The sequence below is a fragment of the Symphodus melops genome, assembly GCF_947650265.1.
Source record: "Symphodus melops genome assembly, chromosome: 19".
NCBI classification, from domain to species: domain Eukaryota; kingdom Metazoa; phylum Chordata; class Actinopteri; order Labriformes; family Labridae; genus Symphodus; species Symphodus melops.
This window is the reverse complement of record NC_136709.1, coordinates 22,297,688-22,317,708: the sequence shown is the minus strand read 5'-3', so window position 1 is coordinate 22,317,708 and position 20,021 is coordinate 22,297,688. Positions and strand designations below refer to the sequence as shown.

Sequence of the window (20,021 nt, the reverse complement as noted above, 5' to 3'; positions counted from 1 at the left end):
CTCTCTCTCTCTCCTCCCTCTCTCTCCCTTTCTCTCTCCTCCCTCTCTCTCTCCCCTCTCCCTCTCTCTCTCTCACCTCCCTCCCTCTCTCCTCCCTCTCTCCTCCCTCTCTCTCTCCTCCCTCCCTCTCTCCTCCTCCCTCTCTCCCCTTTCTCTCCTCCTCTCTCTCTCCTCTCTCCCTCCTCTCTCTCATTCCTCCCTCTCTCTCCTCCCTCCTCTCTCTCCCTCTCTCCTCTCTCTCTCTCCTCCCTCCCTCTCTCCTCTCTCCCTCTCTCCTCCCTCTCTCTCTCTCCTCCCTCTCTCTCCCTTTCTCTCTCCTCCCTCTCTCTCTCCTCCCTCCTCTCTCTCCTCCCTCCCTCTCTCTCTCCTCTCTCCTCTCTCTCTCTCTCCTCCCTCCCTCTCTCCTCCCTCTCTCTCTCCTTCCCTCCCTCTCTCCTCCCTCTCTCTCTCCTCCCTCCCTCTCTCCTCCCTCCCTCTCTCTCCCTTTCTCTCTCCTCCCTCCCTCTCCTCCCCCTCCCTCTCTCTCCCTCTCTCCTCTCTCTCTCTCTCCTCCCTCCCTCTCTCCTCCCTCTCTCTCTCCTCCCTCCCTCTCTCCTCCCTCTCTCTCTCCTCCCTCCCTCTCTCCTCCCTCTCTCTCTCCTCCCTCTCTCTCTCCTCCCTCCCTCTCTCTCTCCTCTCTCCCTCTCTCTCCCCTCCCCTCTCTCTCTCTCCCCCCTCCCTCTCTCCTCCCTCTCTCTCTCCCTCTCTCCTCCCTCTCTCCTCCCTCTCTCTCTCCTCCCTCCCTCCCTCTCCCCTCCCTCTCTCTCCTTCCTCCCTCTCCCTCTCTCTCTCCCCTCCCTCTCTCTCTCCCTCTCTCCTCCCTCTCTCTCCTCCCTCCCTCTCTCTCTCCCTCTCTCCTCCCCCCTCCCTCTCTCTCTCCCTCTCTCTCTCCCTCTCTCCTCCCTCTCTCTCCTCCCTCTCTCTCTCCCTCTCTCCTCCCTCTCTCTCCTCCCTCCCTCTCTCTCTCCCTCTCTCCTCCCTCTCTCTCTCTCTCTCCCTCTCTCCTCCCTCTCTCTCTCCTCCCTCCCTCTCTCTCTCTCTCTCCTCCCTCCCTCTCTCTCTCTCTCTCCTCCCTCTCTCTCTCCCTCTCTCCTCCCTCTCTCTCTCCTCCCTCCCTCTCTCTCTCTCCTCCCTCCCTCTCTCTCTCTCCTTCCTCCCTCTCCCTCTCTCCTCCCTCTCTCTCTCTCTCTCCCTCTCTCCTCCCTCTCTCTCTCCTCCCTCCCTCTCTCTCTCTCTCTCCTCCCTCCCTCTCTCTCTCTCTCTCCTCCCTCTCTCTCTCCCTCTCTCCTCCCTCTCTCTCTCCTCCCTCCCTCTCTCTCTCTCCTCCCTCCCTCTCTCCCTCTCTCTCTCTCCTCCCTCTCTCTCTCCCTCTTTCCTCTCTCTCTCTCTCTTCCCCCCCTCCCTCTCTCTCCTCCCTCCCTCCCTCTCCCCTCCCTCTCTCTCCTCCCTCCCTCTCTCTCTCCCTCTCTCCTCCCTCTCTCTCCTCCCTCCCTCTCTCTCTCCCTCTCTCCTCCCTCCCTCCCTCTCTCTCTCCTCCCTCTCTCCTCCCCCCCTCCCTCTCTCTCTCCCTCTCTCTCTCCCTCTCTCCTCCCTCTCTCTCCTCCCTCTCTCTCCTCCCTCTCTCTCTCCCTCTCTCCTCCCTCTCTCTCCTCCCTCCCTCTCTCTCTCCCTCTCTCCTCCCTCTCTCTCTCCTCCCTCCCTCTCTCTCTCTCTCTCTCTTCCCCCCCTCCCTCTCTCCCTCCCTCTCTCCTCCCTCTCTCTCTCCCTGCTGTTCAGAGCAGTTGTCATGGAGGGATGTGGGCCTGGATGATATTCATGCTTTGTGCTGCAGGTTTCGATGGTGACGTAGTTGCCGGTCTGTGTGACTTTTAAAGAAATGGGGGGCGGAGGGCTGTAAATCATTTCACAGCTGTAGCGCGCGCGCGAAGAGGCCGATTGCTGCTGTAATAATGTGAGGAGGACTGTTGAAAGATAAGTGTCATCTCCAGCCGTCATCTGAAGCTCCAGGAGCGCAGAGGAGGAGACTCTTCATCCTGACAGCACAGCTGAGCGCCTCTCACATGCAGCACACAGTGTAGGAAGAGGAGCAGAGCGTCATTTGTTCAGGAGCCGAGGAAGAGGAGCTGCTCTTCCTTTCTGAAGAGCGACATCACAGCTCGGCTGCAGAGAGAGGGGGAGGAGGAGAGCGCTGATTCACGGCTTGCAGGAGGAGGGAGAGCCGGGCTCACACGATCCATCTCCTCTCTTAAAATACCGAGCCCCCCTCCGACGCCCCCTCCCTCCCCTCCTCCTCCTCCCTCGTCATTGACAGCTTTGCGACCCGGTCAATCCGTCAGACAGGGAGGATCTGGGGAGGAGGGCGCCGAGGCAGGAGAGGACGAAAGGCGATCACCTCCGGCCGGTTGGATCCAATCGCCGATACCGAGCAGGTTGGGGACCTGCCTCTCTACATGAGGACGACACAGGGGCTTCACCGGGGGGATTTAGTCCGAGGAGCACGTTTACCTCAACAGATCCGGACAGCCACATTCTGTTAAGACTGTTTGCAGGCAGATCCGAACGGGAGAACAATCTTAAAGAGGGCGGCCGTGTGCACGAGACTGTTTGCAGGCAGATCCGAACGGGAGAACAATCTTAAAGAGGGCGGCCGTGTGCACGTTCGCTCCCCGGAACACAAATCCAGGTAGGTCTTATGACACACGCATGATGCAAACTGTCACATCTGCTCATCTGTGTGCTCGTGAGGGATGCAAACAGCAGCACGCACTCGGAAGCTTTCCAGTCAGATGATAGTAAGAGCTGCTCGGCTCTGGACCCTCACGGTGCACATAAGATCCAGTGCACGCGCTCGGATGGGTTCGTGATACCGTCTAATGGGTGTGCCATTAAAATACTTGGGAGTCTCTGATACTGGTTGTTACTGCCAGGCGAGCAGATCGTGCTTCTGATTGGCTGCACACCTGGACAGTTTTTCATAGGGACAGAAACACGCCGATGTGTTACTTTTAGACTCGAGTGTTTCCGGAGCTCGCTCGTGCTTCACTTTGAGTACGGAGGCCTTCCGCACCGTGCGGGGCCTGTGGCTGCTCCGGCAGGGATTCCCCCCTCAGGTACCGGACTCTGACATCCAGTGTAGAGAGCGCAGCGGCCTCCTGATGATTAATCAGCAACAGCTGAGGCTCCGTGTGTCTGCTGAGTCCATGTTTACGCGCATCTCAAATAGCCTCCTTAAACCAGAGCCTCTTCCCAAAATAGGGAAGGAGAAAGAGATCTGTGAGCAGAGCTGCTCGGCTCCTGCCTGTGAGCATGAAGAGCTCTTCAACAAGCAGCAAACATTCCTGCAGGATCTTTCAAATGTGTCACTCATCCAGAGGGAAGCAGCTTTCACATGAACAGGTCCCAAAAATATCTCCCCTAACTTAAGAGTTCAGCAGAGACAGTTCAGACCTAATCAAGCGATCACTGAATCAATGATTTTATAAGGCTGCCCTTTGACCTCGTGCTCGTCAGCTGCGGGCCTGAACACCTCGCAGTGTTTCCATCTGCACAGCTTCTATCAGCAGCTTGTGTTGACGGGTTTGATTTGGCCTCGTGAGGCCGGGCACACACTCAAAGACCCGCTGAGCCCACATCTGACCGACTGAACGCGTCACTTCCTGCTGTGTGTGGAGACGACTCGGCACGCTCAAGGATTCACTCACCAACCAACCAGAGACTCCTCTCTGAGTGTGACCTCGAACAGACGGAGGAGGAAACACGTGACGCTGTTCCGTCCATCTCGTCGATTTAGTCGAAACACGACTCGTTTCTCCATTTGTGACATCCGTTGAACTTTATGCTTCGCGTTTGCTGTCGTTGCTATGGTTACATTAGTTCTGCTTCCTGCCTCAGTCAGCTTGCTTCCTGATTGGCTCATCAGTCCTCGGTGAAACATGTTTCATATTTATGACTTATGTCGAGTCGATTGTGGCGTTAAAATCCGTCTAAACACGCCGCACAAGAACGTCTGACACGTCACATGGAACCTTCACATGACGGGCTCTGTACTTTGGTCTGGAGGGGGGTCAGGGGGGTCAGGGGGTCCAAACCAACCTGCTGCTCAGAGGTCTCAGTGCAGAGGTGGGGCTTTTTAATTAAAGGGAGCATGTATAATATGAAACACACTGTTAGCTCAGAGCTAGCTTACATCTGCTGTCCCTTTTAGTTCAAGTTTTACGTCGTTAAATCGCAGCATCCTGAATCGATGAATGACGACCGCCTTAAAGAGACGACGTGTTCAACACATCCAGCTGATCGCTGTTTGAACAGCAGCTGTTACGGAGCGCTCACATGACTTTGTGCTCATTGGAAATGTTGGTCATAGCAGGGACAGAGCTGCAGCCTGTCAGCGTCTTAAATCACCATGGCAACAGCAGGCTCTCCCCCCTCCCATCACCAAAGATGTGAAGGAGAGAGATACCTGCAGACCTCCAGCTGGCGGGGATGCTATGTTAGCTGTTAGCTTCCGTGTGTGCGTGTGGAAGTGTCAGAGCCAGCACACCGGCCTCCTGCTGAAACAAACTGAGAGGATCTCCAGCCTCTGAATTCTCCGTGCTTCATCTCTTTTTTTGCCTCCTTGCAGTTTGTGCCCGGAGAGCTGGCGTGCAGTAAAAGAGACAGGACGAGGTGTCAGGTCAGCAGAGCTGCTGCGTCTCTGAATCACACGGAGAGCACGCCCTAAGCCACACCCACTCCTTCCTGCCCGTTAATAAAGCACGCAGGTGGATCTGGGCCCCCTCTCCTCCTCAGCTGTCCATGAGTCCCAGAGCCGTGTTAGTGGAGCAGAATGAGTGAAGCGCAGTTCACCTTTAAATCTGAACGTTTCTGATTTTTGATATTCAGAAAAAGGATTCTGTGTTTTTCTTTCACAAACATTCGATCTTTGAGGGGGGGCTCAGTGATCTGCGTGTGCTATCAGGGATCTCTCCTGTCCACGTAAACCCTTCTGCTGGTTCAGCTCTTTTAAGTTCCTCGTCTCTCTTCTTCATGTCACGCTGTCGCTTCCTTCATGTCAACGTTTCTTCACCTCTTCTGGGACGTTAAGATCCCTGAAAAGATCATAATGACGCCATCAGTGACGCAATTATTCCCACCTATGAAGCATTCAATTGAAACTCTTAGAATCCTTTTCTCCAGAATAGATTAATGGCTTCTGTGTGTAACGCTTGTTCAAAGGTCGTCAAAGATAATCCAAAAATACCGACTGGAGTTATTTTAATGCAGAGCGATGTGATAAGAACTCTGGAAGCTTTTATCCAGAGTGAGCTCTGAACATGTGAGCGCAGAGGAAACCGAACCAGGACGTGGAAAGACGACATTTAGCTGAACAGAAGTGGAACGAGACGTGACGCTCTGAGGCCTGCAGGCGCGGGGACGCCGCTACAGAGAAATCCTTCTTATTCATGTTCAAGAAGGCCAGTCTATACTTTGATGTGACACCACAGGTCACATGTGCTCTTTAGTTTGGTGCACGCAACACATCATAGATCTTCTGTTTATTAAACTGTTAATTTTAAAGGCAGGGTCGGTCATTTCCTCCAAATTCACTTTTTTCAGATTCTGGTGTAAACTGTCTTTAGGTCCTGACAGACATTAATAACTCAGGTTCTCTGAAAAAGGATCAAAGTAAATCCATCATCTGTATCAGTCTGTAAGTCTTAAAAACTTCAACCAATGTCTGCCACGAGGTACCAATCTGATGAACCAATCACAGGCCTCCCTGCTCTCTGATCAACCAATCACAGGCCTCCCTGCTCTCTGATCAACCAATCACAGCCTCCCTGTCTCCCTGCTCTCTGATGAACCAATCACAGCCTCCCTGTCTCCCTGCTCTCTGATGAACCAATCACAGCCTCCCTGTCTCCCTGCTCTCTGATCAACCAATCACAGCCTCCCTGTCTCCCTGCTCTCTGATCAACCAATCACAGCCTCCCTGTCTCCCTGCTCTCTGATCAACCAATCACAGCCTCCCTGTCTCCCTGCTCTCTGATGAACCAATCACAGCCTCCCTGTCTCCCTGCTCGTTCTCTACCTCTTGCGTGCTCCAGCTCACACTCAAAACGTGAGTTTGAGGTCTACTTCTGGACCAACGGCGCTCGTGCATGTAAGTGAGGGGGCGTGGCTTTAGAGGGAGGCCAGAGGGGCGGGGATGTTTTCAAACAAGACCGACCCTGCGTCTTAATACTGTAAGAGTTAAAGCAGCGTCCATCCTGCTGCCCATTCAGCAGACACTAAATGACCTGTGTCCGATCAGACACACAGGAAGTGACCACGGCAAAACATCCACGGCTTCAGAATAGAAACCGTCTTAAAATCGTTATTATCTAACAAACTCGTCCGTCCTCTCTCAGCTCCATGTGAAGCTGTTCGCATCAACTGAACTGTCGAGTCGTGTTTCTTAATAACTGCAGACGTCCGTTTGGATGATGATCTGGTTCTTCTGCTCTCTGAGCTCAGTGTGTGATGAATGTGGACGGGACATCTGTACTCTTTGTTTTCATCCTCTCCACGGTCTCCCCTCTGCTTTGCCAATGCGACATTTTGGACGGCGCTTCGTTTGGAAACATTGGCCGCCTGCTGAGCGAGCGGTTTGGTTCAGAGCCCGGTGTTACCCTTGAGCTTTCACACTATCACGCTGAACATCCAACCTGGAATCATGTTATCCTCAGTGTTCACTGAGTTAAAGGAAAGTGTGGTGATGCTGCTGGTAGAAGAAGAAGGCTCACCGAGGTAAACTGCAGGTTGGATTCATCATCTCTGATTGATGGGGGGAAGATTCCTGAAGCCTGTTTAATTATTGTTTTTTTACTGAATTTGACCAAAATTATTTCACTCTGATGATATTCAGACTGTTGGTGCTCGGTGCAGTTTGCTCTTATTTACTGAATGTGGAGAGAAACTCTCTGCACCTGACAGTCATATTTACAGAGCTTTTATTTTGAAGGAATAAGAAGGTGGAATTTCCTGATCACTACAACATTTGTGCGTCACATCTCTTATAAATACTGCAGCGCAGTTACCACCAACTTGCAGCAGACACTAATTTGTTGCCTCTGTTGGCGCCGCTGAATTAGAAGCTTTTTATTTAGATTCACAGAGAAAGTGGACAGTTTAAAAACAAACAGCGCAGTTAAAGTTAAAGTTATCCTTTGTGTTGGATTTGTTTATCCAACACTCCATCTTTTTTTTCTTAAATCACTCTCTCAGGCTTAATTTGGCAATCATTGGAGTCTCCCCCTGCTGGCCATTAGAGAGCATGCAGTTTAAGGCTGCTTCTTCTTACACTGTGTTACTTTCTGGCGTCTCATTGGATCGTCACAGTCATGTGATGTAGCACTCAGGAAGCTCAGCTGAGTTTCTCCATTCTCTTGCAACTTTTCTCGCCAAGACCAAGTCATTGGATGACTCCAGTCCTTCATCCTTTGAATGATGTCATCAAAAATAATATCGAGATAACTTGAAGCTTCATGTGAAGGTGCTGCTAATCCCATCCTGTCATTCTGTTTTCCATTCACTGTTAGCGATCATGAGTAAAATAAATATTTAATGAGCAATGGATGCATTCATCTGTGTGAGAAATGACTTCCACCTTGGTGGCTTTATTAAGCACTGTTATCCGTGTCTGAATGTTGTTCCTAAGGTTTAACATCCATGTAATCTCTGTGGATTTGTCTGTTGTCTTCAGGTGGTGGGTGGAGAAACGGCACAGCTCAGTGCTGGATCCCAGAGGGACTATCATTGTGGTAAGGACCCTTGAGACGAAGGAGGGTGCATGGAGGGTTCAAGGCCTTTAAACCCTGGGTCGTCAGCCTGCCTCTGGTTGGGGCTGGTCTCTGTGACGGTTACCTTCCTTTGTACAGAGGCCCGGACCACCCCGAGCCCTCTGCTTACCCCCAACAATGCCACCTGTGAGGGGAACTCAAAGTGCAGACCAGGGATTATCCTCCCCATCTGGTACCCCGAGGATCCCTCCATGGGGGACAAGATCGCACGGGTCATTGTGTACTTTGTGGCCATGATCTACATGTTTCTGGGAGTGTCCATCATTGCAGACCGCTTTATGGCGGCAATTGAGGTCATCACGTCCCAGGAGAAGGAAATTATCATCAAAAGGCCCAATGGGGAAACCACCACTACCACAATCCGGGTTTGGAATGAAACGGTGTCAAACCTCACCCTCATGGCCTTGGGCTCGTCCGCCCCTGAGATTATGCTCTCTGTAATCGAGGTTTGTGGACACGAGTTCTACGCTGGTGAGCTTGGGCCTTCAACGATTGTCGGCAGTGCAGCCTTCAATATGTTTGTCATCATCGGCATCTGTGTGTCGGTCATTCCCCAAGGAGAGGTACGCAAAGTCAAACACCTCAGAGTGTTCTTTGTCACGGCAGGCTGGAGCATCTTTGCGTACATCTGGCTCTACATGATTCTGGCTGTGTTTTCTCCAAACGAAGTCCAGGTTTGGGAAGGTCTACTCACACTGGCCTTCTTCCCTATATGCGTAATCCTCGCCTGGATAGCAGACAGACGGCTGCTCTTCTACAAGTTCATGCACAAGAAGTACCGCACTGACAAGCACAGGGGCGTCATCATCGAGACGGAGACAGAGCGCTCCAAGGGGATCGAGATGGACGGCAAGATGGTCAACTCTCACTTCATGGACGGAGGTGCAGCAAGTAATCTCATGGGTTTGATCGAGAACAAAGAAGTGGACGAGTCCCGACGTGATATGATTCGCATCTTGAAGGACCTCAAGCAGAAGCATCCGGAGAAAGAGTTGGATCAGCTGGTCGAGATGGCGAACTACTACGCTCTCTCGCACCAGCAGAAAAGCCGCGCCTTCTATCGCATCCAGGCTACACGCATGATGACGGGCGCTGGGAACATCCTGAAGAAGCACGTGGCAGAGCAGGCAAAGAAGAGCATCAGCGTGCAGGAGGTGCATGTCGAGGAGCCAGAGGAGTATGTGTCTCGGATTGCCTTTGAGCCTGCGGTCTACCAGTGCCTCGAGAACTGTGGAGCCGCCATTCTGACCATCACCAGAAAGGGCGGAGACATCAACAAGACGATCTATGTGGATTATAAGACGGAGGACGGCTCGGCTAATGCTGGGGCTGACTATGAGTTCTCAGAGGGGACGGTGGTCTTCAAACCTGGAGAGATGTTCAAGGAAATAAGCATCGGCATCATAGACGACGACATCTTTGAAGAGGACGAGCACTTTTTCGTAAGGCTCAGTAATCTGCGAGTCCTGGAGACGGAGGACGAGGTGCTTTCTGCCAACAGTCTCCCCTACCCAAAGGCCATGCTGGGCTTCCCCACTGTGGCCACCGTGACCATTCTGGACGATGATCACTCGGGGATCTTCACCTTTGAGAGTGGCGCTGCTCACATCAGTGAGAGCGTTGGTGTCATGGAAGTGAAAGTGATAAGGACTTCTGGAGCGAGGGGGACGGTCATTGTGCCTTATCACACCGTGGAAGGACTCGCCAAAGGGGGAGGGGAGGACTTTGAGGACACCTACGGAGAACTGGAGTTCAAAAATGACGAGACCTGGTAAGACAGTAACTTCTTTCTTCTTGTGCTTGTTGGAGGCACTTTCATAATTAAAAGACAGATTGTTAAATATATATGTGTGTTATACACTGGAATAGTATTTTTGTAGGCCAACCTGGAAGTAGCCTATCATTGCCATGGGTTCTAATGAGAGTTCTCCTCTGGGATTTCAGTATTCTGGATGATTTATAAAATAATCTGTGTATCAAACACACGTTTCTGATGTTGTTTAGTTCAGCTGATAATCTTTACAGATGAACATCATTTATATGAAGTTTGAAGAGTTAATGCAGCCCAGAGAAGTAAAAAGCTAACGCTATGCTACAAGCTAACTACACCGCGGGCGATTTATAATGACGTCACGACCGTTATGTTTCATCGATCTAATCAGCGGTTTGACAAGCTAGCTAAACGTTAGCTTAATAAGTTGTTTATTAATGTAATTTGCAGGAACAGTGAAAAATGACTAGACTATGACTAGAGGCTGTAAGGAGGATTAGGGAGAGAGTTCCCGGCGTGATGACGTTTAATGTCTCCATGACAACCACTGTAGTTTCAGTTAGCTACTCGTTAGCAACCGCTGTTTAAAGTTCACGTAAAAACTAAAGTCTTAGCTAACATAGTTTATCTCGTCTAACAAAACATCAACATCTCTTCAGCTTGTGTTAACCACAGACCTTATTTCAGTCTAAACACAAACACATTCAAAATCACCATTTAGACTTTTAGAGGTTAGAACCCGTGGAGCTAACATGCTAACTCACTTCCTGGTTTTAGGACTCACTTCCTGTGCCAGTCTATGGAAGGAGTGTAATGTGGACACTCTTCAGTCAAATCTTTTAAAGGCTCATCAGTGTAATGGAGGTGTGGTTATGCTAATATCTCAGGGTGAGGGGCCCAGATAAATCCTGGAGAGCGTGCGCTGTACGTCCCACTGTTTTCCTGTGAAGGGATTCTGCTCTCATCAGGGTGCAATCCTGGGTCGCATGCAAAAAAGGATTCAACTTTGGGATTCGTCACACAACTGTGACAGCAGGGAGTCCTGAAGTAACCCCCCTTTGCTTCTCTAATCCCTGTTGGTTTTGTTTGTCAAACTCTGGATTTGTATTCTTCTCTCCTCCTGTCTGCTTCAATCGAGCGAGCTCACTCAGAGCAGGATAACAAAGAGAGAAATGTAACATGTCAGAGCTCGGCTCGGTCCTGCGTAATGATCAGTGTGCAGCTGTGTTTGAGGTGAGTGTCGTCCTGATTGACAAAGCTGGAGGTGTGACGGTGTGTGTGGGCAGCCATGCCGTACAGTTTGGGAGGAAGCACTGATGAGTAATGGAGATGTTTTATGTAAATTGCGTATGTTGCGTTGCCTTGTCAGCTGTACCATCTGCACAACACAACACCTCGACGTTCAGCTGAGTGGGCACGTTTGGCAGCGTTGTAATGAGAGCAGCACATTGAACCATTTTATACAAAACATCCTGCAGCGAGGGGATTCCAGGTCCTTAAAGCGAGCCGGATCCATTCAGTCAGGCCGCTCAGATTCAGCTTTCTGTGTGCTGTTAGTGTTTGTATAAGATAAGACCCTTGAGGTGTACCATCTCGTTTTCAAGGGGGTCCTAACACAAGATAAGCATGTACATCACTTCAAGGACTGTTAGTTTCTCTTTTTAACATTTTAGTAGAAATGGTCTGCAGGTTACTTTCCCCTCTCGCAGCTTCCTCTCTACATCCAGAGAAGGTGAAACAGCAGGCGAGTAAAAGAGCGGGCTTTACGTTGGCATGAAGTTTGATTCAGTTCGCTGTATCTGAAGAAGTGACCGTGTCTGATCCAGAAGCACGAACATCGCGTTGGTTCAGGTTTCTTCTTTTATCATGCAGCATGTTTTAATACGAGCGTGTGGAAATATACATTTGTTTATTTCTTCAGCTGTCACACGTCGGTCTGCAGCCGCCCCCCCCCCCCCCCGGCGGGGGAGAGGGGGGAGGAGTGTCTCTGCGTGCTCAAGTGTCATTTCAACATAACTTTTATTTTACGGTAAACAAGAGGCCGTCGTACAAACACACGTGTTACTCACTGCTACATCACGCCAACTGGCGAGCTACCTTCACTGAAGTCACACTGAGAGATGACGGGTCAGACGTGTGGCGAGATTAGAGAGCGGGATCAAAAGCTGAAAGAATCTGTTCACACCAGCGGTCTGGTTTCAGCGCCGTGGATGGCGAGCAGCGGCCTCTCATCATCTCGTGGTTAGCACACACGCCCGTTGTACAGACTCTGTGGTTCTGAAGGTTTGATTCATTTCTGACTTTATTCACCGTCCGATCAAACATTGTGCCAACATTTTCCTGAAAATGGATTTTTGCATCTTTAGCAGGAATGCTACAAAAGTCTCAGCACACCTGCAGGAACATGGCGACATGGCGGTGGCGATGAGCGAGACTCTGTGTGCGTCCGTTTAAATGGAGACAGAGGAGGAAGTGACGAGATTCATGGGAACATTTCGGTGCAGAAAACAAAGAGGATGGATGTGTCGAATATTCACTGAAGGAATAATTACCATCGTGTTTCTCCTGCCGCCATGAGCGCGCTCCTCGGGGTCGTTTTCACGCTCGTGACATGAAAAACGACGATGTTTCTGCCTCTGATGCGTTTACATTCGTTTCCCAGCTGTGACGAGTCGGCGAACAAACGAGAAGGTTTGTCTCCATGATTCACACGCTGAAGGAACGACAGCTTGTTCCTGCAGACGACTCATCACAGAGACGTTTAAAGGTGTCCACGTCCTCTGACCCGGCTGTTATGTGGACCGACCCGGTCCCTGGGGAGTCCCAGGTCCTCCACCGCTCAGCAGACAGTGCGTGGTGTTCGAGGGCGGAGCCTCAGACTGTCGTCATTCACCTTTATTTAGTCCGTCCACCGTTGTCCAAACGAGGTCAGAGGTCAGAGGTCAGGTTGTTCTGCTGATACGTCTCTCAGGGTTCACAGCTTATTCCAGCTTCTGAGAGTTTACAGATCATGATGTTTATTTTCTCTGTTTTCGTTGTGATTTCCTTTTTTATGTTGCATCTTTGTGTTTCTGTTTATAACCCTGGGTTTAGTTTTCAGTGTTTCCTGTTTTATTTTGTAGTTCTTCCCCCTGTGCTTCCTGTCCAGAGTTACGTCCTCTCCGTGTGTCTCCTGCTGATTTATATTTCAGTGTGTTCATTCTTGTTTTAACTCCAGCATGCATGTTGACCTGCTTCACATTTATACAGAGAGCATCATATGGGGAGAGGGGGGGGGGGGCAGGGCGGGGGGGGGCATGTCTTCCGCTCCACTTCCTGCAGCTCGTGCTTCGTCTCCCCTGTGGGCGTCGTCATGACTGACAGAACACATGTCTGCTGATCCTCATCCTGCTGACCGCTCAGCTCCAGGTCTAACTCGCCCCCCTCTGATCGCTCTCTCTCTCCCGTCGTCCAGTTACTGAACATGTTTCTGACCAATCAGGAAGCTGGCAACATGGCTGCTGTGTAAATACTCTCAGCATGGACAGGTGAAGTCAGTGATTTAGGCAGAAATGGGAAAACAGGGGGTGCAAAAAAAAATACAGGGGGTGCAAATTTTTTTCAGTGTCACTAACGGCGGCACGGCGGTTATGTGCTCCCTAACACACTAGTTTTGAAGAAAACTGAATAAGTCTCTAAATGGTGCATTCTGTTCAATAAGATGCATTGTTACACGTTTTAGTTTTCACATTTTAGTTTTCCCAAGCTTCATAATGTTGATTTACTGTACAGCCTCTACCCTGACACACCCCTTTGCCATTTGACTGTCACTCACTTGGTTCATGTTGTCTAAGCCCTTTGTTGGCCCACTGCTTCTCTCTGCACTTTCTTTAAAAAACAAACAAACACATAAATTCATAATATTACATGTGTCATCCAGTAATAATAGATCCCTAGACCTTGATAAGTCAATCATCTGGAGCTAAACCCTGCAGTCCGTTGATTGGTTGAAAGAGTCGTCACTTCCTGTGTTACGTTGGTAAACAAAACTCCGCCGTGTTTAAACCATTGACTGTAACACAGCTGATTGTTTACGTGTATTTCTCCTCGCCGCACACAGCCTTCTCTGAAACAAAGCTGGATTGAGTTCTTGTAATAAACAGTCACATGCCAATGACAAAGTGGATGAACTGCTGGATGTTTCCAGCGTTGGTTTTGTTTATGTAGCGTTTTTCTCTTTTGTTGGATTTATTAGTTAGCGGATAGCTGTTAGCGGTTAGCTGCTACCATCTGACGCTATTTACATAGCGGCTATCGTTATCCTGACATTCCGCCTACCAAATAGGGCACGGGTGGCACCGTACAGAAACCCGTGTAGTAAGCACGTCTATTAAATGTAGATTTTTGCACGGCCTAGGTCAAGCCGTGCAAAAATTTCAAGGCCGTGTTTTTTTAAAATAGGCCGTGCAAAAAGCGGCTTCGCGGCAGGCTACCTAAATCAGTGGGTGAAGTACACACCTTTAACTTTGACAAGCTATGTAACACACACACACACACACACACATATACACACACACACACACATATATACACACACACACACACACACACACACACATATACACACACATATACACACACACACACACACACACACACACATATATACACACACACACACACACACATATATATACACACACACATATACACACACATATACACACACACACACATATATACACACACACACACACACACATATATACATACACACACACACACATATACACACACACACACACATATATACACACACACACACATATATACACACACACACACACTCACACACATTGTGTCTCTGAGGGTGTTGACAGGATAAAGCTGCAGGTCGGTTTGACTGGAACAGAAGAGAAGCTTTATGTGATGTTGGTTGCCGTGGTTACGCTGCATGCTGTCTGAAGGGAGGAACTCCTGAGTGTGTTATTGGAACTTCAGTGCTGCTCTCTCTTCTACACACTACACTTCCCACAATTCATCTGTGACTCCACCTTAAGAGAGACTGTCTTTGTACTTCCTGTTTGTGGCTGGCATGCACAGCTCCTCTGTGACAGACTGAACACTCAGGGACTTCCTTTAGCTCCTCTGTGACAGACTGAACACTCAGGGACTTCCTTTAGCTCCTCTGAACACTCAGGGACTTCCTTTAGCTCCTCTGTGTGAGACTGAACACTCAGGGACTTCCTTTAGCTCCTCTGAACACTCAGGGACTTCCTTTAGCTCCTCTGTGTGAGACTGAACACTCAGGGACTTCCTTTAGCTCCTCTGAACACTCAGGGACTTCCTTTAGCTCCTCTGTGTGAGACTGAACACTCAGGGACTTCCTTTAGCTCCTCTGTGTGAGACTGAACACTCAGGGACTTCCTTTAGCTCCTCTGTGTCAGACTGAACACTCAGGGACTTCCTTTAGCTCCTCTGTGTGAGACTGAACACTCAGGGACTTCCTTTAGCTCCTCTGTGTCAGACTGAACACTCAGGGACTTCCTTTAGCTCCTCTGTGTCAGACTGAACACTCAGGGACTTCCTTTAGCTCCTCTGTGTGAGACTGAACACTCAGGGACTTCCTTTAGCTCCTCTGTGTGAGACTGAACACTCAGGGACTTCCTTTAGCTCCTCTGTGTGAGACTGAACACTCAGGGACTTCCTTTAGCTCCTCTGTGTCAGACTGAACACTCAGGGACTTCCTTTAGCTCCTCTGTGACAGACTGAACACTCAGGGACTTCCTTTAGCTCCTCTGTGTGAGACTGAACACTCAGGGACTTCCTTTAGCTCCTCTGTGTGAGACTGAACACTCAGGGACTTCCTTTAGCTCCTCTGTGTGAGACTGAACACTCAGGGACTTCCTTTAGCTCCTCTGTGTGTGAGACTGAACACTCAGGGACTTCCTTTAGCTCCTCTGTGTCAGACTGAACACTCAGGGACTTCCTTTAGCTCCTCTGTGTGTGAGACTGAACACTCAGGGACTTCCTTTAGCTCCTCTGAACACTCAGGGACTTCCTTTAGCTCCTCTGTGTTTGTTAATCCCACGCTGCTGCAGCAGAAAATGCATCACAACGCATCAGTAGCAAGACATGCTGTTTGTATTTTTGACTGTGTTGCTTTGAATAGCTTTAGTGTTTAAACCACTTTCTAGCTAACGTTACGTTAGCTAGCTCATCATTGACTTTTGTGCTGTGCGTGTCCAGTATCGTTAGCTTCCAGCCTTTTTCTAGCTAACGCTAAGCTAATATTTGCCCGTTACAGTGTGGTTCCCTCTTCCTGGTATACGTCTGTCTCGACTTTCCTTCCCCCTCGAGGTCGGTCCAGAGTCCGTCCCCCGTGCCTGGAGGACTGAACGTCTCGTGCCGGTTCACTCAGGAGAGGAAATGGGTCTTTTATATTCCTCCTAATCCTCCCTGCGGGTCCTCGAGAGGCAGACTTATGAGGCGACCTCCGCTCGGCGGCAGGCGGAGGGGGACTGAGGGCGCCGAACGCTCTCTGGATGATTTTACATCAAACTTCAAACCGTGGAGGAAAAAGGTCGAGTCATTTATGCAGAGTGTGCAAGATCACCTGACCAGAGCGTCTAAATAAATGTGGTCATGTGGAAGTAAGGCCTTCAGTTTGTGCTCCCGGCGGGACGGCATGACCACGAGATCACGCAGCTGCTGTTTGTAACCATCTCACAGGAAGTCATGAACATCGTCATGGCTGTCGCTGCGTGCTAAACAAAGCTGAGATCAGAAACCCCGCCCCTTCGTCTCCTGTTTTCCTACGTTTTAGTTTATTTAAAAAACAAACTGCGTCTGTCCGGCTCTCTGATCCGTCACGGAGCAGACCGCCGTGCACACGTGTCGTAGTAATGCTAAAAGCCGACCACGGTCAGGAGCCTGAAAGCGTGACGTCTACTTTGTCAGGTTAAACTGACATAACCAGCGCCGCGCTGACTGACCACCTTCAGCACAGACACGTGGACTGAAGCTCGCCATGCTAACGTTAGCCGCACTCTGAGACCTTGTTGTCCTCAGAAGTCTGAATGAAAGTTCAGTCACTGCGATGTCGGTGACATCTCATGGAGATAAAGTTGTTTGGATCTGGACCCATGTGAGGGTTTGGCTAACCTTGGGCCACGTGGCAGGCCAGAGAGGGGGGGGGGGGGGTCAGTTTGGGCCCCCTGCGGTGGTGAGGCGGGTCGAGCTGTCATGTCGAGGGAGGCTGGCGAGGGATGAAGAGGTTCTGCTGCTGGGATCACGACTCTGCCAAAGCCTGCGGGACGTCTTTACAACACTCGAGTTAATCTCCTCCTCCATCGTCCTCTCCTTTTCTCCTGCTCGTGGTCACTCTTATCGGGGGGGGGGGGGGGGGGGGGGGGGGGCTTGTTCCTGGCTCGCTTTCGCTCTTTCAACCCCTCCTCCCATTTTTATCTCTCCTGGTCTTCTTCAGCTGACCGTTTCCTCGATTCCCCCCCCCCCCCCCCCCCCCCCCCACACACACACACACACACACACCCCCCCCCCCCCCCCCCCCACACACACACACACACACACACACGTTTCATATTTATTATTGAAGCCCTCAGCAGCTCCGTGGGAGATGTTGACCTACTTCTGTGTTCGTGTTGAGGACTCTGGACCGACGTCCCTCCGAGTGTCTCGGCTCCTCGCCGTGTAAACACATCGTGCTCATGAAACCTGCTGCTGGCGCCGTCACGCCGACCACAGTGTGGCGTCCGGATGATTTTCTTTACACGAGAGACGCTGAGGATTTAGCTGTCAGACTAACCATCTTTTTCTTTTCTAAATAATCTGTGTTTCAAATTTAAAAATGAAACTCTGATCAGATATTTATTGATCAGACGAGAATATTTAGTTTTAATTACCAGATAAAATCAGCGTCTCGTCCGGTCTTGAGCTTCTCTCCGTTTGTTCAACGAGCGGCTCCAGTGGCGAGGTTAGCGCTGCACGCTGTCGCTCAATCAAACCAGAGAGATCCACGACTTGGCATAAAACGAGTCGGCGTGTTTCTCTTTGTCTCGTAAAGATTTGAATCCTCTTTGCTCCCATGTTCAGTCCCAGAAGCCCCTCCCCTCCCTTTGAAGCCACGCCGTCCTCTTCTTCTCGTCTCTGTTTGTCTTTCATGTCGTCGGCCTCCGAGTCATTGATCCCGTTTCACGTCTCAGCGAGCAGCAGAAGCAGAATCTGTTTTACATGACTTCAACTATCTTATTAGGACGGTGCGAGTGAAGCGCCTCGGGACGCTCGTCACATGAAAGACTCGTAGAAATGTTCATCTTCACTTTCCCTTCTTTCTTCTGAGAAACTTTGAGAGGCTGAGTGTGAAATCTGCTGATTCACTGTGACCATCAGCGTTACATAGTCTGCAGACGTTTAGCTTAGCACAGATAGCTTAGCACAGATAGCTTTAGCACAGATAGCTGACAGATGTGATGTCATTTACATTCTTGTCCCTATAAAATAAATAAATTAGAAACCTCAGCGGCGAGGAAGTGTGGACGACAGGAAGTGCATCAGGTAACGCCACAGTTCATGAGACTCTCTGAGCAGCTGTACAGCGTCAGCACTTCCTGTCAGGTGGTCAGCGTGTCGCTCTCTGTGGTCGATCTTCATATCTGAACGGCCTCCTTCTCTTTAATTAGTTAGAGTTAGAAAACAGAACAACTGCTGAGAGGTCATACGGGACCTGAAGCCCAGCAGTAACCCTGGGGCGTGGCCTAATGAAGGGTCCTTTCTGGCACGAGGGTTGGATTATTTCTGAGCTGAAATGATGAATAAAAACTTCTCATTATTTCTGACGCTGGTCGTTTCTCATGTGGCGTTCTCTTCATGTGTCATCAACACTCGTCTTCCTCGTGTCTCGCTCTCACTCAGACCCAAACAAACATGTCCGACTCCCCGTCTCTTCACCGGCTTTTGGACTGAAGCGAACAGAAACTGTTTGAAGGTTAAAATTAAAGAGCTGGACAGAAGGAGCCAAACGGCGAGGGAGAGGGAAACGCACAAACGTGTGGCGTTAGCGTCATGATAGCATCAGAGTCGTAGCATCTTTCACTGAGCTGTTTGCATTGTTGACGTGGTCTGAACAAACACGGTACGTCTCTGCACGTCCCACGAGTCCTGAAAGTGTACGCCACGTGAGAGCGCCTTCAGGCCGCCCGCCAGGCTTCTCCTGGCGGCAGGAGATGAAGAGGATGTTTGAAAGGCGAGCTGCGGTGGTTACAGTTTCCTGACGAGTATTTAGACGTGTCTGCACCGTGTTCTGTGGCGTGGATCTGTTACACCTGAAAATAGGAGACGTGTGAAGCGTCCTCAGAGACATCGTCCACTTTTACAACACGTCCAAACATGAACAGGAAGTTCCTTATTTCTTCTGTTTCTGTGAAGACGCTGTGAACGCTCTCCGTGCACGACACGTTTCGTGTCCTCAGACGTTTCACACGCTGATCCTGTGACCACGTGTGTCCTGAACTTACACGTCTGTATAAGAACGTTTTCACACTGAGCTCGTCAATGAGAGCACGGGAGACTTCCTCCATTATTATTGTGAAGAGGGGCTGACACGTTGCCATGGTAACAGTGCTCCACCTATCAGAATAAAGCGTTTTTGTTCTTAAGCATGAGGGCGGGTAGCTCGTGGTCATCATGGCGAGAATTTAAATCCACTGTGGAGAAGATGAGCGGGAGTTTTACTTCCTGTTGCGCACGCTGGTCCGCCTCCTGATGCTTCCAGAAATGTTTGTGGTCGTTTTATCGGTTTGCTTCTTCAGACCTTCCTGTCTTTGACGTTTGGATCTTTAGTTAAAATAAACCCGGTTCTATTTTTAGCCTCCTCGCTCGTCCAGTAGAGCAGCAGCCAATCAGAATCAAGTATTCGACAGAGTGGCGTCATTACTGTCAAAAGGTGAGCAGTGTTATTAAAGGTGTGTAGACCTGAACTGATTCACAGCAGGGAGCCGTCTGACATCACAGGTCCAGGTCATGTCCCCAAACACACACACACACACACACACTCAGTCTGCACACACACACACACACACACTCAGTCTACACACACACACACACCACACACTCAGTCTACACACACACACACACCAAGCCTCCGGGGGGATCAGATTCATTTCAGGATTCTAATGTTTAAAAGAATTTCATGATGAGTAAAGTTATGAAAACAAAGCAGCTGAAGTGTAACATCCTGCAGTTCCTGGAGTGTCCACTAGAGGCTGGCTGCAGAAACACAGGAAGTCACACACACACCCATTCAAACAGCCTGTTTGTACAGCAGACGAGTTCTTCACAATAAGGCGTGTAGCTGACCTGATGGACAGGCAGGGAGCGCCGCTGCTCCGCTCGCT

At 50.1% G+C, this 20,021-nt stretch overlaps 3 protein-coding genes across 6 annotated transcripts in view; 1 reads left to right on the top strand and 2 right to left on the bottom strand.

Moving 5' to 3' along the window:
* atl1 (atlastin GTPase 1) overlaps positions 1–20,021 on the bottom strand; it is a 170,355-nt gene that overhangs the window by 130,354 nt on the left and 19,980 nt on the right. The window lies entirely within an intron of this gene.
* dmac2l (distal membrane arm assembly component 2 like) overlaps positions 1–20,021 on the bottom strand; it is a 105,200-nt gene that overhangs the window by 74,171 nt on the left and 11,008 nt on the right. The window lies entirely within an intron of this gene.
* The window catches only part of slc8a3 (solute carrier family 8 member 3), a 43,229-nt gene continuing 25,248 nt past the window's right edge, over positions 2,041–20,021 (top strand). For 3 of the 4 annotated variants that reach the window (XM_079370461.1, XM_079370464.1, XM_079370463.1), the window contains exons 1-3: positions 2,041–2,588; positions 2,650–2,722; positions 7,763–9,630. In XM_079370461.1, coding sequence (XP_079226587.1) covers positions 7,850–9,630 — 1,781 coding nt within the window. In that variant the 5' untranslated portion in view covers positions 2,041–2,588; positions 2,650–2,722; positions 7,763–7,849. The remainder of the gene's footprint in view (positions 2,589–2,649; positions 2,723–7,762; positions 9,631–20,021) is intronic. The other variant, XM_079370462.1, reaches the window with a different exon arrangement.